This window comes from Equus przewalskii, chromosome 5 (genome assembly GCF_037783145.1).
Source record: "Equus przewalskii isolate Varuska chromosome 5, EquPr2, whole genome shotgun sequence".
NCBI classification, from domain to species: domain Eukaryota; kingdom Metazoa; phylum Chordata; class Mammalia; order Perissodactyla; family Equidae; genus Equus; species Equus przewalskii.
Window position 1 is genome coordinate 18,088,413 of NC_091835.1, and position 18,589 is coordinate 18,107,001.

The 18,589-nt window shown below is 37.8% G+C and overlaps 1 protein-coding gene across 5 annotated transcripts in view; it reads left to right on the plus strand.

The window, feature by feature from the left end:
* The window catches only part of CAB39 (calcium binding protein 39), an 83,506-nt gene that overhangs the window by 23,339 nt on the left and 41,578 nt on the right, over positions 1–18,589 (plus strand). For 4 of the 5 annotated variants that reach the window (XM_070620139.1, XM_070620137.1, XM_070620140.1 and 1 more), the window contains one exon: positions 15,163–15,318. In XM_070620139.1, coding sequence (XP_070476240.1) covers positions 15,205–15,318 — 114 coding nt within the window. In that variant the 5' untranslated portion in view covers positions 15,163–15,204. Of the gene's footprint in view, positions 1–5,515; positions 5,650–15,162; positions 15,319–18,589 lie in introns of those variants that run through there. The other variant, XM_008530042.2, reaches the window with a different exon arrangement.

The window sequence follows — 18,589 nt, forward strand, 5'->3', positions numbered from 1 at the left end:
TCTGGCATGGCTTAGACTGAGATGAAGTCTAGGAATGAGAAGTCTGTCATGGTATCGGTTGAATCCATTTCTAAAAGGTGTGTCTATAAATTAATTTTTTAAAATATCCTCAAATCATAGACCTATAACTTTGGAAAATACCAAATTTACATAAATTTATTTAATGTCATACTTATTTAATATGTATTTAAATATAGTTATCATATATAAAGAGTATATTCTGCCCCCCCAAAATAATTTAATTAGTTGATTAACTGAAGAAAGGTCATGAATTCATGTTACAGTGGGTTTTTTGATTAACTTTTTTCCACAACTAAGCAGTGCTGGTGTGAAAGTTGCTACACTTTGTCAAATTGGATAATGTAGTGAGGTTTGTTAAAATCGATTTTACTCAAACTTATTTCAGAAAAGGATACCTTTGTTTAATTGTAAATAATGTCTGATATCTATAAATAAGAAATCTTACATTCGTATTCAACATCCAGTTACAAGCCTGATAGGAAATCCAGAATTCACAAAGAAAAAGATGATAGGCAAAGCTATGAGAAAATGAAAACTTTGTACATTAAGTGACAAAGTTGAAAGTCAAATGGCAAACTAGAAGAACATATTTGCAAAAAATATGAGCCAAAGGGATAAATATTCGTAATTCTATAATGTCCTTCAAATCAATAAGAAAAAGGTAGACTCTGAGCCCAGTAGACTAATGGGCAGTAGAGATGTACCAACAGTTTTACTAAGGAAATATAAATGGATAATAGACATGAAGATATATTCTTGTCATTAATGATCAACAATTCAAATCAAAAGAATTAAGTTGATGAGGGATGGGAAGAGGAAGAGGCCAAGAAAATAGCATTTTTAATTCGACAGATTGGTAAAAATCAAAAGGATTAATCGGGTTTAGTGTTGCTTAGCTAATGAGGAAATGGCTGCCTTCATGTGCTGTTGGTGGTGGTGTAAATTGGCATAAGCTTTGGTACAAGTTAAGAATCTTCAGGTTTTGACTCCCAGATTGCTACCTTACCTGAGTCACTCAGAATTTCCTTGGCTTTTTTTTGCTCTGGTATCTGGTATACAGAACATTGTCTGCTCTTTTTGTGGCCAGCGCAGCCCTTTATGATGAAAACTTGCTTTATTTGATGGGCAGGTCAGGGATCATTTCTTCAGTTTTTATAAAGATAAAGAGCTGACACTTATGTTCAGTGACTGTCCTGAGTCAGATAGGTCTGGCTAGTAGAGAGAAAGATAAGGGACAGCTGGGCTGATCCTTAAGGCAAAATAAAGCAGGGCAGGTCCTGCACAGAAGGAAAGGGACGTGTAGTAACACATTAGAAATAAGACCCAAAGCCTATGACCTGAGTATTTTTGCTGATATAGTTACACAACAGCCTGTCCTTTGGAGAAATGCTGCAGTGACCCCCTGCTGACTCAGAAAAGAGCTGTGTTGGTCCAACAATTTCAGCTATGAAGAAAGTGTGTCTTTAATTTACTTTTATAATGAATTTGAAAAACATTGTTAAAGGCATATTTCATGTGGAATTATGGATACAAAATTAAAAGTTTTGCCAAGCTATGTTCATACAGAAAATTGAAACCTAAGGACGTGGACCTTAATTTTTAACACTTTATTTGTAGTATTATTAACCTGATTTAGAACTTGATATTTATTTAGTCACAACTAGAAGAAAAACATTTAGAAGAATACTCCCATTCATGGCAACTTACTTCAGTCCTGAGCAAACTACCTTTGAAACAAGAAAAGACATTTGAAAACTTCTACTGGGGCCACTACTCAACTGGAACAAATAACAAATATATAAAGAGCAAACTTTTTTATGCAGAAGTCAGAAATCAAGTTAGTATGTGTGTGTATATATATGTTTGTCAAGGTTATTTAAACTTAAAAGAATGAAGTAATAGAGCTCTAATACATGATACATTCTTAACTCCTGAGAGTTTCTTAGCTGTGTTCAGTGTGGTTAAAATACTTCCGATCATATCTTTAAGTGAATTCTAGAACTGTTTAAGTGGTTGTGTATACATGCCCCACCTTGTTCCAGAGAGGATTTAAGGCAGCTTGAAATATTCTGATGTACTTAGTTATCATAACTTTAGTCTTAAAAATCCATAATGACTGCTTGGTATGCTGAAATTACCACAGTAAAACTTGACACTAGTAGTATGATTCTTTCAATTAGTGTTGTGGTTTAACATGAGCTTCCTCTTTGTAAAATTAACACACAGCTTTGTTTTTACCAGAGCTGGTGCTTTAAAAAATCCTGGTAAAGTTACTTTTGTCTAAAAATCAGCTGCTAAAGCAGAGCCCTGTCCTATAAGCAGGTGTCTCTTGCTTTGTTGCTTGAATAAAGAATGAACTGTACCATTAGAGCATATTTCGTAAGCATTCATAATTTGATACTCTCATGTTTAGTGTGAGTAAAAGAAACTTTGAAGGACTAACAGAAGGCCTGCTTTAGAACACCACCAAGTGAAGTTATTTCTAAACATGTTTACTAAGCTCATTTCATTAAGTACTTCTTCTGTAATTCATTCAGAATAAAAGCTATTAAGATAGGATTTTTTGTTCTAAAAATTTATACTTGTGAGAATACTATTAAAGATAGATTCACATAAGCATTATTTAATACTTCAGATGACAAAAATGGAATTTACGGTCCGTATGACGTATATAACAGTTACCTTTGGCATTAGGATCTAGTGGAGAATGTTCCGCTAACAATAGTCTACCCTGACCTACATCTTTAAATTCTGAAAATGTTAAGAAGATTTGAAGTCTCTGAAAATCTCTTTTTAAAAAATGTTCTGAAAAAATGTAGGAATATGCCTAAAAGAGTTTTGTTTTAGATGAGACCACGTTTTCCCAAAGGATGAGTGGATGGAGAAGCTGATCGTCCCTCGGGCCTGTGCCTGTGTTTGGGACACTTGGTTGGAACTGGAAAGTAGTAGACACTATTCATAGCCCAGCTCTCCATGCAGTGCATTTCTGAGATTTAATAGAGAAGGAACTTGAGTTGTCAACCATGAGCAATAAAGTAAGAATCCTCTTAAAAGCTATGAAACAGAGGTGTAGGCCAGTTTGGGGGGTTTTTTTGAGGGGGTAAAGGAGCATTCAAGGGTGTCTTTTTCCTATTTATTTAACTCATAATCTTAGAAATTGCCTTTTGCCTATTTGATGAGAATTTAAAAATCAGTGTTCTTAGGAAGTCACTCAGGGGCCAGCCCTGGTGGCCTAGTGGTTAAATTAAGGGCGCTCTGTTTCGGCAGCCCTGGGTTCAGTTCCCAGGCATGGACCTACACCACTCTGTTAGCTGCCATGCTGTGTTGGTGGCCCACATACTAAAAAAATAGAGGAAGATTGGCACGGATGTTAGTTCAAGGCAAATTTTCCTCAGCAAAAAAAAAAAAGAAAAAGTCTGAACATTTATTTCTGGTTACTATGTTTGCTAATTGAATCATACTTTTATGTTTGTGCATTTTTGTAATGCTTGATCTGTATATAAGGTGACAGGACAAATAAATACAGAGAGTAGAATTTGGAGTCAAGAGATTTGCCTTGAATCCTGATGCATATATTCAACATGAGATCTCAAGGCCAGCCTTTTATGTGAATCCATACAGGAAGTATTTACCATAGGAGTTGGAGAAAGTGAGCAGGGGTAGTTTCATGGATAGAAAGTGTTCATAGACATTGAATTAGAGAATACACATCACAATATAATGCCCACATCATTGGTGCTATTAAGTGCATTCTAACTTAACATTAATAAAAACAGTCAATTTGAAAAAAAAAATCCAAAACAGGATGATTCTTCACATTGTGCCACAGTCTTGGGAACCCAGATCAACCCTTTCAGTATTCCATCTTGGTTAATTACACGAATCCATCACACTGTAGCCAGAATTTTGCTATGTTTATATTCATGGCACAAACAGCCTACTGGTGGACAAATTAGAGTTGCTCAACAAGTATGGGTCTGGCTCTGTAGGTGCTTTCTAGATTTCCTGTTCACCTACCCTCCCAGACCATCTAGGTAGGGGCCCCTGATTTCTACCTGGTTTCAGGTGAAAACTTTCTAGTTAACTCCTGGTTATTTATGTATCAGTCATTTCTGTGGCCTTGTTTGTTTGTTTTTGTTTTGAGAAGTCTTTTTTAGTTCCAGTCAATAGATGTGTCTGGAGTCTTATGCAAAGCAGCATGCCAAATGTTAAGAGCATCTAACATGATGGCGAATATTCAGGAAGCCACTACCAAGGGGCTTCCTGACTAGTTGAGGGTGATAACATATGTAAATAATAATAGCACACAATAAACAAGATTTTAAAAGCTTAGGAGTATGAGGAGGGGGATTTCTTTTACTGTGGGGGTCTTCGTGGCAGAGCTGGTATTTAAAAGCAGAGCTAGAGATGGGCAAGACTTTGGACAGGTAGAGCAGGGGCTACCCATGTTGGCATTGCCAAAGTTTTCCAAGAATTATTTCAGAGAGGGCATGACAAGTCAGCTGTAGGAGGCATTGCCCATATACCTATTTCCTCTATAGATATTCTTTATCTTCTTTGCCATCAACAGATAAGTTTGTTTATTGAATTGTACTAGACAAAATGAAAATATGTGTAGATTGGAACAGTTAAGAAAAAGAGCGACACACTGTAGCAGAGGAAGGGTTTTAAGTCAGAAACCTGGATTAAGGTGGTCATTTTGCAGTTACAGATACATTTAACTTTGAACGTTTGGGCAAATGAGGAAAAAAAGCAAAGCAGAAACACAGTGGACATACCGATTAAAAGAAACATACCAATTCTTCAGAATTGAAACTTTATTACTAATTTTTAAAAATTATGAAAATACTCAAGCATGTACAGATAGACTCTAATATAGTGAATTTCCAGCTTTAACGTTTATTCATATTTTGCTAGCCTTGTTTCATCTATCCCCCCCGACCTTACTCTTAGGGAGGGGTCATACTAGAATATTTTATAGCAAATTCCACATCACTCTACTTTAGTATGTGTGTCTAACTGATCAGGACGTTTTTACATATCTACTACTTCTGTTATAATACCCAACAAAATTAACAGTAATTCCTTAATTATCATACCTAGTGTACAATTTCCAACGTATCTTTTTTATTGTGGTTTATTTGAATCAGGTCCTGAGAGGCCCATATATTTGACTGTCTAGTGAATCTCTTACCATGGAACGTTCTTTGCTGCCTTTTTCCCTCTTCTTGGGCTATTTGACTTGTTGGAGAAATGCACTGTTTGTCTAGTCAAGTGTCCCTTGTTCTAGGTTTGACTCACTGCTTCCTTGTGATGTTGTTTAACTTGTTTCTCCATCCCCTGTGTTTCCTGTAGATCGATAGATCTAGAAGCTTGATTAGATTCAGAATTTTTTTTTTTCTTTTTTAATGAGGGAAAGGAGGTCAAATATTTTTATGGATGGAGCTTTGTACTTCCTATTGGATCATGTCATGAGACACATTGATGTCTGGTTGTCCTATTTTTAGTGATAGATCAGTGTGTTCCAAGTTGTCAGCTCCAGTGTATCCACTATGAAGTTCTCCATCAACATTTCACCTACTGGTTTTAGTGGCTGTTGGTGATTGTTTCACGAAGGATTACAAAATGGTAATTTTCTATTTTTCTTTCTACATTTACTAGCTATGTGAATCTTCTATAAAGAACTTTCCCTTATCTGTTTGATTACCCTCAAATACAGGCTATACAGAAAAAACAGGATAAATGTGCCTTCCTTTCCGTTTATTTACCAGTTTTTAGGATATTGAGCTGTTCCTGTATAGTCCAAGATGACCAATGAAATTTATTTTAGTATTATAATTTTTTCATGGATTTTAATGTTTTACTTATATTAACTATATGATATATACTTATTGTTAGTAACTATACATAATAATTTGTATATCATATATATGCACATATTTAATTTGCATGTCAGTTTCTTGTGATCATTTTCCTTATTGTGTCCAAATTGTACCATCTTAGGCCTGTGGGAGCCTTTCAGATTGTCTCCTTTTGTCTTTCTTGGCATGACCACATTTATCTTTGCTGTGAGGTAAGATGTCCCAGGCTCATCTTGTATATTTCCTGCTCCTTCATGGAGCCCTGGTTCTTTATAGTGGGAATGATCTTGTGGTAATTTTTTAAATAGCACTTTCATAAGCAGGAAAAAACAGTATTACACACACATTGTAAATACTTAACCTTAAGAAAAATTTAATATACATTTCACATTCTCACTATCCATTATTAACTTTTGATATATATTTTTTCTTTTTGGTAAGGAAGAGTGTCCCTGAGTCAACATCTGTGCCGCTCTTCCTCTGTTTTGTATGTGGGATGCCACCACAGCATGGCTTGACGAGCAGTGTGTAGGTCTGCACCCGGGATCTGAACCCACGAATGACAGGCCACCGAAGTAGAGCGTGCGAACTTAACCACTACACCACTGGGCTGGCCCCTAACCTTTGATATTTTTTTTCTTGATCAGCATATGTATCTGCATATATAGATCACACATGAGATTATAATATATATTTATGCACCTTTGTATCTAACGTGTTTTCACTTAGGAATTGTGGGCATTTTTTCATGTCAGAAATCTTCAGAAGCATTGATTTTAAATGACTTCACAATGTTCAGGTATATTGTCTGAGGATTTTGCTGTTTTCCCTTTTTTCCACTGTTTTGAGTAACTGTTCACTTGCCATCTTGATACATAAATGGTAGAGAAGCAAGTTTAAACCGGCTGATACATAAGGAACATATTCATTGTAACATGGAAGATACTAGGTAACCTAATAGATAGTAGATTTGGAGTCAAAACCTTGCTTGGAGTCCCAGCTCTTCCACTTTACTAACTAGCTTCATGGTATTTGAACAAATTGTCCAATACTTTTGAGCCTTAGTTTACTCATCTATAGAAAAGAAAAAACTGAAACTTCTCTAGGAATGAAGGATCAGAAGACTTCTGTTTCTTTGAAGATCAAAAGAAATAGTTCACTCATTCTAGAAATATTCTAGATGTGGCACGCGCTGTTCCAGATTCTGGGTATACAGCACTGAATGAGTGAAACCAACGAAGTCCTTGTCTTCATGGAACTTGTATCAGTAGAGAAGGGAGCAGATAAACGTATGTCAGGGTGTGGCGATAAGTACTGGAGGAGCAGTGCAGCAGGATAAGGAGAAGAGAGTAGGGGGAGGTGCTGTTTTGGAAACAGTGGTCTGGGAAGGCCCTCTTGACAAGGTGTCACTTGAGTAGAAGTGTGAGTAAAATGAGGAAGGAGCCATGGTGCTTTGAGCTGCGAGCTGTCTGTGAACAGTGTGGGGAAGGTACTTAGGCCTGGCCCTGGACTGTTGAGTCCAGGAAGTGTGGCTGAAGCCTAGAGTAGAAGAGATGACACCAGAGAGGAGTAGGTCCCAAGGAGCCTTGTAGGCCACAGTCAGGAGTTTGGATTTTATTCTCAGTGAACTAGGAAGTCACTGGGGGAGGAAATGAACAGAGAAGTGACAGTGCTTTGTAAACTGTAAAGGGTAGTTCTACTTGAGAGACCTTACGTTTTTTTAAACACTGCTACTAGTACTACACCACTCCAACCATCTGGTTCACCATCTAGGCTATAAAAGAATTTTAGTATGACTCCTGCATAATATCCAGTGTGGAATATCACTGGCCCCTGAAAGTCTAGTCAAGATATATTAATTGCAAAACACACTGCAAAGTCTGGTATGCACTTAAACCTTAGCTTTTGGTTTTGCCGTGGTTGGTGAGGAGCTGTGTATTTGGTAGCTTTGGTAATTGACCAGATACTCAGCTGCTGCTTCAAACTCCTCGTGGTTTACTTTACTGGAGCTGAGTCATTGCATCTTATTTGTGGCTAAGAAGGGCATGTATCCTGTCCATCCAAAAGCTGAATCAAGACTTTTAGATAGAGGTTTAAAAGAATAAGATCACTCATTTTATATTGCTGTCCAGTCTGTTTAGATACTGTTTTTCCCATCTTGGTTGTGGAAATAGTAGTCATGCATCAGATTTTAGAAGCAAAAAAACCCCCACAAAACTACCCTTTACTACTATTTCTTGGGATTTTACCCTATGCAGATACTGTGCTAAGCACTTTAAACACATGTAATTTAATTCTTAGACTACGTTGTGAGGTAGCTATCATTTTTCCCATTTTAGAGCTAAGGCATGGTGAAGCCAGGATTTGAACCCAGGCTATTTTTAAAGCCCATGTAATTAACTGCTGTGCTTTATATAATTGCCCTGCACTGTTAAATCGATAGTCTAGCACTTAATGCAGTATCTGGCATATTGTAGATATTCAGTATTTATTTTAATTAAGTAACATTAACCCTAGAAGCAGGAGATTAGGTCTCAGAGCCGGAGTATCTAAAAAATGTGTTCAAGTGTGTACTGCATTTCACCCTTGCCACAATTGCTTAATTAAGTACCTTAATAGTCCTTGTGTGCAAGTCTTATTATTGTATGTGGGGTTTTTTGTTTGTTTGCAGTTTGCGCACTTGACCACCAAGTTTATGAGTCAACTCTAACAGGTATGTTGGTGTAGAGTCTCATGAACTCAACTGTCTAGGAATGTGTTGTCATTCAGCAGCTTTTCATTATTGTCTTTAAACACATACACCCACATCCATACACACCAGAATGTTGTCTTCTTGAGAGCAGGCGCTCTTGATGCCTTAAGTTTGTGGCATATAGTGAGCCCACCGTTGGTATTTGAGTGACTAAAAGTCCTAATGACTGGCTTATGGACCATTTGACTACTTTTCAGTATTTGTCAATACATAAATGAATAGTTAGTTACCATTAGGAGTGTGTTGCACAAGCCAAAAGCACTTGGATTGTCTAAGAAGGGTAGTACCAACAGTCCTGACTCTAATGACATAACAGAGCAGTGATTTGAAGTTTTTGTGCTTTGTAAGATGGATGTGATCATTTCTAGTATCGCTTGGTCTCCATCTGTTTCAGAGAAGAGAGTAGGCTCCCTGTGCGAAAGACCACAAATATAGAGCATGTAATAAAAAGGAGAATATATACCAAACTGTTAATACCAGCTGTCTCTACAAGCTTTACAGGTGATTTTCACTTTCTACCTTATGTAGTCCATTCAAGTTTGGATTTTGCACAATGAACAACGTAATCATTTTTTAAGAGCCAGAAGTTTAATTCTCAGTGACAGACTTAGATGCAATAGTAGATAGACTTTCATTATTCTGACACTTCAATCCCTCCCAGCCACAAGGATATAGAAGCTAGCAGAAGGCTATACTTAAGTAAACAAGAGCACAAAAAGCAATGCTTTTTTTTTAAAATGATTTCAACAGTTAATAAATGTCCCACTCATTGCAACAACTAAATTTTCTAGAATATCCCCTAGGGGTGATATTGGCCCCATTGACACCAACTGCCCTGTGTGGAGAATAGTGAAGGTCTTCACTTGATGTCTGTAGGGATAGAGAGATTCAGAACGTAGAATTGACTGAAACTGTCAACTGATGATATATGGAAGAGTTAAGGAGTAGAAAGAGTCTGGTATGATGACCAGGTTTTGTGATTGGGTGAACAATGGATCCGTTCATCGTGAAGGGGAACTTAGAAAAAGAAGCAGGACTTGGGGATGAGGTCTCAGTTGCCTGGAGGATATCTGTAGGGAGCAGCAGTTGACATGTAGGCCAAATGGTTGGGGCAGGAGATAGATTTCAGGTTGTTGAAATTGCAGGTAGATGAGATCACTCAGACAGAATATAGGGTAAGAACACAGCCAAGGATGGAACCTTAAAGGACTCAACATTGGAGTAAAGATGAGTCATTGAATTAAATGCAGAAAGAAGGGCATTTGGAGAGAGAAGAAAATAATTAGGGGAGAGCAATGCGTGAAAGCTAAGTGGGTGTAGAGTGCTAAATGTTCGTGCAAATTTAGCATGCAATTCCATAAATGTTAATTTTAATAAAAAGTAGGATGTTAAATTATTCCCTGCATTATCCTTTCCCAACCCCCCAAATTTTCAAGTTAAGTTTCCCCTCCAAGGCTTCTTTATCTTTTGGATTTAAGCATACATCACTGATTACCATCAGGAGCAAGTTTACCCCTAGTTTGAGAGATGAGGTATGGGTTTCCACAGCCCTCTTTAGAATCTTGACCATGGCTGGCTTTATCCCAATTGCATTAATAATTTTGGCTCAGCCCAAGGAATCCTGCTGAGGTTTATTATGAACCAAATTTCTTTTTTTTTTTTGAAGGGACAGGGGGAAATTAGTTGTATTTGAATGCTAAGTGAATTTTTTCAATTGTAATATGTATCTTTGTCCATTTCCTTCATGAACTCCAGTTACGTCCAAAACATAGATTAGGCAGTTTTGAAACACGATTAAGAAAAATTTTGAAAATACAGAGAAGTTGAGTAACAATGAAAACCCATATACACACCATCTAGATTTACACAGTAAGATTTTTACCATATTTGCAAATGTGGTACTCTGCCTTAGAAGTCGTTGGCCTATTCAGGAAACGGAAAGGACATTGGTGTGACTGGACCTCTGTGATAAAGGCCAGAGCCCTGGGCTGTAAGTTGGAAGTGAGTAAAGCCTAGAGCACCATGGTAAGGAGTTTGGATTTTATTATAAGGGCAATGAGAAGTTACCAAAGGGCTTTAGTCAGTGAATTCTTCTTGTTCCCGAAAATTCCCCCAAATACTTCTAACTAAATACTGCTGGTAGTAAAGGAGGAAAGGGGAAAAAGAGAAAGGCAAGCAGATTGTTATGGTGAAAGGTGTCTTTTAACCATCTTAATCTGTGCTTAACCATTGCTTCCTCCAGCTTGGACATCTCCATATTCTTGGGATTGTCATTTCCAAAACTCAGATATATGCCTACGTGTTTCACATCCTTCAGGATCGCAGAGCAGACCAGGCCCTTTTGAAAGCACTGTCTCCATGCCTGGGAGAAAGCAGTGGGGGCTGAAAAGTCCACTCTTAGTGGTTCCTTTGCTGTCAGCATTTGAGCCTTGTTGGAAGGTCATATGTTGCTCTGTGAAGGGATTAACTTCTGTGGGTTTTTTGGTTTTTGTTTTGCTGAAAATTTGCTCTGAGCTAGCATCTGCTGCCAATCGTCCTCTTTTTGTATGTGAGCTGCCACCATAGCATGGCCACTGACAGATGAGTAGTGTAGGTCCATGCCCAGGAACCAAACCTGGCTGCTGAAGCAGAGTGCACCGTGTTTAATCACTAGGCCACCGGTGCTGTCCCTTAACTTGTTTTTTGTGAGTAAGGATTAACGTAAGGGGACTAAAGCAAGAGTTGAAGCATGAAACTCAACTCTTTAAAATGTAGTTTGTATTTGGTTCCAAATCTTCTTGTTCCTCTTTGTTATCACTAAAATCTATTAATGATTCATAAAATCTGTTTAGTCACTGTATTTTTTAAAAAATAGATCTTGAACACAATCATCAGTTCTGTTGAGATGACCATATTTTTCCTAGTTTCCTATAGATTTAAGGTATAAAATGTTTAAGTTTCTTGATAGTAAGCAACTCTAGCATTCTTGGAAAAAGGCTGTTTGTTTAAAAAAAAGGAATAAAATAGAAATTTTTACCTTTGTGTGTATGCACGTGTATGTAACATTAAGTTGTTGCTTATAGATCTTGATCAAAGTTTGAAAACACTGCTGGTTCTATGGGCTCTAATTTTCAAAGTAAAATTAATAAATTGGCAGTCTTACTTTTCTCTGTCGTTCAGCCTTCCATTCAGATGTTTTATGGATAGTACTTTTTGTGTATTAAGCATAGATTGTTTTATATCATCCATTGATTTCTTTAAACTCAGTTTTTGTGTTTATCAAAGTTATGCGTGTGTGGGAGCTGGCCCTGTGGCCTAGTGGTTAAGTTTGGCCCACTCTACTTTGGCAGCCTGGATTTGGTTCCCTGGTGGAGACCTACACCACTTGTCAGCAGCCATGCTGTGGTGGCAACCCACATACAAGATAGAGGAAGACTGACACAGATGTTAGCTCAAGGCAAATCTTCCTCAACAACAACAGATTATACATGTATATAATTGAAGGAAGCAAATAGTTACAAAAAGGGCTTGTAAGAAAAAATACTAGCCCTTTACCCTTTTTCTGCTCTCCAGAGGTAACACCTTTCAATTCTTTTGGCCCATTGTTTTAAAATCTTTCTCCACATCTTTAATGAACATACTTGTATGACACATCCATGATTTCACCACGCTACTTGTAACATTTGCCTCAGTAGCTGCTTTTTTCTTTATTGTGCTCATTGTAAATTCAGTAACACAATAAATACTTAGTAGCTCTATGCATATTAATTTAACATGTTTATTAAGAACTTTATTTCTTTTTTTCCTATATTTTCAATTAATTACTTAAAAAGTGGATCACTGAGTGGCATACAACATTGGTATATGATATTTAAGCTTAATACATAGCAAAGACATAAGACATGGAAACAGAAATTCTAATGCAGAAGTTTCAAGGGGTGTTATTTCTTTATTTTTGCCCCTCAAAATGTTAGACAGTTGTGTCGCATAAGAATTGGTGAATTTGAGGATGTACATGAAAGAAATAGAAGGATTTGTTTAATTGCTGCACTCATATGTTAAAATATCCATACAGTTCTTGTCTATGTTTTATAATAAAGTTATATACTTTTTTATTCTTTTATTTAATGATTATACTCTGCATATTAAAAACAATACATCATGGAAGAATGCATAAAGTGTGTGTGTGAGAGAGAGAGGGCGGGAGAAAATATGAGCATGTCGTGAATTGCTTCGCCACTGTGATCGGATCCTGCTGAGGAGTGTCCACTTCTTGTTTGGGGGTACTTGTTACTAACTGTATTTCCTCAAAGTACAGTCTTATTAGTTTATATGTTCTGCAAAATCTTGGCTGCCTAGTGTACTAATGAAGAGGAAGGATGGTGTCATGCTTCCCCTTTCCTTCGCAGAAGCATTTTGTGTATGTGTCCTCTTGAACAGCTGTGCTCTTTCTGCTATGACCAGTATTTGGTGTGTGGTAGGACTTTTTTAAACCCCCTTTGCCCTGAAGAGTCACTTCTTCCACCGTAGAGCCAGAGCTGAAAATATCTCCGTTGCATAGTACTGTAACACTTCCTGCAAAATACCATTAAACATTCCCACCCTCCACCCAGCAGTGACTTGGAGCATCACTGCCGTTATTTGCAGAGTACGAATAGGAAGGATTATATTTCAGAGGATTTATTGTGAGTGTGAGTCCACTCTGTTTATGGAGAAGCAACCTGCATTGCTCTCCACGTCCCTCAAAAGAATAGGTTAAAAAGAAAAAAGTAATGGAAAAGAATGGTCCACTATTTGTGTTCCATCTAGCTAGGTAGTCAGAGAGATGATGTAACAGCTACTTGGGAGTCACTCGCCTATAGTTGATCCAAACTTCTCGTCATAGAAAAGATATTTAGAAGTAAATATATGCATTTTTGAATTTTTCCAACCTGTGTTTGAGGAATTTTCCTTTGGTTGATGAAGATCTGGTTTTAATTTGATCAAAAAAGGATTTCAGGCTGACAGGAGGTGAGCTATGTAGGTGATACTTGGGTACAGAGATTGGTCAGAACTGACCATATTAAAACATGTCAAGAAATAATATATCTGTTCATGATTTAGTTGTAGGCTTAGCATTAGCCTTCATTTGCACGCTCTTTTCCCCTCATTGTTTATTTGTGAAGAGGTACGCAGATCACTGTATCTCAAACTTTAGAGGAGAAAACGTTCGAATTTTTCAAATGAAGTCTTAGGTAAAGTTCAAGAGAAGTGTTAACGATGCTCTGCAGTGGAGATATTTTATGTTGAGTGGGGAAGATGACAAAGTAGGGTTGAGTTATCTGAGACTTCTCTCCCTGCTTTGGCAGAGGTGGGGAGTAGACGCAGGGGCAGTTAAATAGAAGAGTTTGGAAGTCACAACCACTGATGTAAGTGATCGTAAGGTTCTTCTCAAAAGTGGTATCTTTTGGTATCATATGAAGTTGTTTAGTGCCTACAAGTATAACTTCTTTTAGTTTATTTAGTGAAGGAAATTGTAACTTCCGACATGTTCCCAAGTTACTTCTGTTGTTTGTCTTGTTAACTTTGTTTTTTCATGGTGACTTCTTGGAATAGTTGATGTCCTCCTTTTTTGCATGGTGTAAGATTGTGGTTTCTGTGGTTGAAATGTCTTCTGCTACCCACAAAAAATTAAGAACTTCCAGAAGTTCGTTATCGCCAGGGTTTTATCCAGTGAGCTCCTTCATAGGAGATAGTCACATCCAGGCAGAAAGAGCGCACAGTGAAACTGTCGCTAGAGGGATTGAAGGATCTGATGGGAGATTTGTCCAAGACTCCGCCCAGGGTTCTCTCCTGCTCCAAGACCCTCTGACTGACTGAAGAGAAGCATGGGTGTGCTAAGGAAGTGTGTGCCCACCAGGGTGCTTAGGAGTACACAGCATGAACACTGTTTTGAAAAGGAGCATCTGGAGAGGCCTAGATAGTGGGCTTATTGCTAGTGCTGTTTAGCTAAGCTCCTGGCCTACTTTTTGCGTCAGTTTCCTTGACTGTGAAATAGAGATATCTCTTAATTGGAGGTGCAGTGTGGTGATGAAGGACAGTTTGGATCGAGACAGACCTAAGCTGATTTTACCACTTAGTACCTTGAGCCAGTTTCTTAACCTTGTTAAACTTCTCCTGTAAATGAGAGTAATAATGTCCCTCAGGGAATTGTTTGAAAAGATCCCATGAGGTGATGCTTAGCATGGGGCCTGGCACTATTGGTTGCCTGTGAGTAGTAGCTGCTGCCACCTGCCTCTTCAGCACCAGCATGTTCCTCCTCAAATGGGTGGTTAGGAGAGCAGGTGATAAAAAAGACGTTTTGAAAAGGATAAAGTGTTCTGTAATTCTAAGATATATCTCTGTATTATCATTTCTCATGTATTTGTGGGTTTCCCTGTTCCTCCTGATTTTGAAAGTCATGTAAAATGACTTTCTCAAACACTAGTTTTCTTCCCAAATTAAGAGTTAGAAAGTATGTCTTCTGTTGACCCCACTTTTTCTCACTCATGCCTTGTGCTGTGTCCCCAGGTGAAGCAGGCGGAGCGCAGTGAGGCGTCTGTCGCTGCCGCCATGCCGTTCCCGTTCGGGAAGTCTCACAAATCTCCAGCAGACATTGTGAAGAACCTGAAGGAGAGCATGGCCCTTCTGGAAAAGCAAGACATTTCTGACAAGAAAGTAGAAAAGGTATGTATTTGGCGCTAACATCTGTTGCCAATCTTAGTGGCATTTGCTGCTACCTAAATAGCGTTGTCTTCTGTACAACTGTCTAACAAATATGTTTCTAACTTTTTTCTCAGTTTTTCATTTGAGGTTTTCAAGTTTATTTAAATTTTGGGTTTTTTCCATTGTTGAAGTGGTTTGTCTGATTCCTGGAAACAGTATTTCCACCGATAGTCTTCCTGAGGATATATACCTCTCCTGGTTTTCTTTCTGTGTTCCGTGTATCCATGATGAGCATCTCTCTACCCAGTCACCACCGTCCAAAGCCTGTCTTTCATCCCAGTCTGTCTCCTCCCTCTTCTCTGTAACACTATCTTTCACTAAATAGTATGAACCTCTGCTTCCTAAGGGGTTTGTGAATTGACCCTGACTTCCATTCCTACTTGACAAAGATCCTCATGACCTTTCTTAGGCAGCAGCCTCCTTAGTGCTCTTTCTAAAACACTGCCCCTGCTTTCAACCTTCAGTGCAGACTCCTCACGTGGCACAGAAGACCCTTTGTGATCTGGTCTCTGCTTCTGTAGGTGAATTTCAACCCCTCTCTCCCTTATTCTATATGCTCTAGTAATCTCAACCTGCCTCTATTCATTGAAAGCAACTAAAGCAACGAATCAGCTATATGTACTGTTCTTAATGCCTTTGTATCATTCTTCCCCACTCCAATTCCACTTCAGTCCCCATTTATCTTTCAGAAACACCCTATACCTTTATTTTTCCTAGATGGCTTCCCAGAATATTCTCTCTCCTGCCCCTCCCTTGTCCCTTAAAGCAGTTCTCTGCCATTTGGTCACCTCTCTTGGAAATGCCAGGACTGCCCCCATCTTCAACCTGATTTTATTCATGTTGTATTTTTGTCTCCCTTACTAGACTATGAGCTCTTTGGCGCATGTATCATTTCTGGCTCACCTATGTCCTCCACAGTACCTGACTCCTGTAGGCTGGATGCCGGCTATTTATTGAATGAGTGTTTGATTAGAATGACATTTTCCACCTTATCTTTTCTTTTAGAAGGTTCTTTTCTATTTTGGGTTGAAGGTTAGACTGCTTAACTGCTACCGTGTTTTTAAGTCTAAGACTGTGGTTTACCTGTGTTCTTACAAGGAAAAGTTCACCCTCAGTGGGATTAAGATTCGTAATTAGAGGCTATTGAGTTCTTATATCTTTCTGTCATTGGAAGCAGTCTACAGTTAGTAAAATTTTCTGTAAGTCAACTTTACTTTAGATCTTCCATGGAAACTTTAGACGGTGTCTTGCATACCTGTAGTAAGAGATGTGGATAAATGTTACTATGATGAAACTTCTTTTAAAAATGTCTAGCTTAAGAGAAGACAGCTGGATTTTCATATCTGTGTTTGTATTTAATCTGCAGTCGTATGTTATTTTGGGTAAAGTATGTAAAGAAAATCTGACCTCATACAGCTATCTAGTTGGAAAAGAGAGGAGTATTTTAATAGCCTTTCAGATAATTTGAATATTTTTTGATACCACACAAAAATGTGACAGTTGATAGTTTCTTGGTTGTAATAGGGTTTGAAACTATATGAATGAACTGTTCATACTCTGCCCTTTAAAAGGATCTTTTCTCCGTGTATGATTTTGCAGTGTGCATTGGTCATTTAGAAAGTATTGCATCACTAATTTGTACACATCTTCCAAGTGTTGACACATTATACAGTATTGAAAATTCACATCTTTAAATATTACCACTGATCTCATCAGAAAAATCTTAAGTATTGGCAAGTGGTCAAACTTTTCATTTTGTATTTAAATTTCAAAATTCAAATTTGGCAGCAAATACTGTTAGTTGTTTCCCTTAAAGTGACAGGTTCACTTCCTTCATTTTTGAGAAGATATCTGCCAACTATACAAGCCTGAATAATATGTCAGTTTTTCTTTCCAGTAAAAATGACGTTCCATAAAAAACCAACTTGTTGAGCTCATAGCCCAATCATACAAGTACTTTTCCTTAAGACAGTCAGTCGTATTTCAGTAAGGGGCAGAAGGTGTTTTATGCATACTTCCTGTTTATCACACCAAATGTTAAAAAGATGTGTGTCATCTTTTTAGCATTTTAAAGGTCAAGATTTAATAAAATGAATATTTTTTTATGCTTCCTCATGACATTCTTAAGTGAAACTGGCTTGCTTGCTTTTTTTTTTTAACTGAGTTTATGATAATGAAGATTACAACAATGGCTAGTACATTTGGTGTCACTTTGTTGACTCATGCCAAGGGGTCAGCACCATCAGTGCAAATGGCAATACAGTGGAAAAAGGCAGTTAATGTGTTAGTATTAATATGAAAACAGCTTTGACCTCAGGGATCCCCTGAAAGGGTCTCAAGAGACCCCCAGGGGTCCGCATTTTGATCTCTACTGTGATAGCTAATGGAAGATGTATGTGTGGGTGGTGTCAGGTAGGAGGAGTATCCTAATTTAGATGGGTTATATGGGGAAGTCTTATTGAAGAGGTGGCATTGGAATCCTATGATAGAACACTAGTTTAGTCTCTGATGGAATCCATATCATCCACTTGATTAAATCAGTAGTTTTCAACCAAGGACAGTTTTGCCCTCCAAGGAGACATTTAGCAATGTCTGCAGACTTTGTTGGTTCTAACACTGGGGGGAGGGCTACTGCAGGCATCTAGTTAGTAGAAGCCATACATGCTGCTAAACAAGAGACAGCCCCCTACAGCAAAGAATTGTCTGACCCAAAATATCCAGAACACTGAGGTTGAGAACTCCCACTTTACACTTAGCAAGAATCGACCTCCTGCTATTAGGATAAACAAAGCAAAGAAAGATAGTTGAGTTTATGAAAAATAACTTTCATTTCAAAGGAAGGGAACAACTCTAAAGAGCAATCCATGCAAACTACTTATTCTGAAATAGATGAAGAATAGGGAGAAAAACCTTGAAATTTCTGATTCACTTTCTTATCAAGATTTAAAAGGAAGTAGCAACTAATACACATGGTAAAGAAGAGGGAACTGAGACCTGAAAACAATGGAAAGATGAAAATCTAATCACTAAATTAAAAACCATGGAAAACAATTCTGACATACTTGAGACTTAAAACTTGAAGGTCATCCCATTAAAACCAGAGTGCTTGCTGTGACATTATTTGGCATTGTCCTGGAAATTCTGGCCAATGCATAAAGAAATGGTTTAGAAATTAAAAATGTAGCTATTGCAAATCAAGAGGGAAAATTACAGTGTTGAGATGGTCATAAAT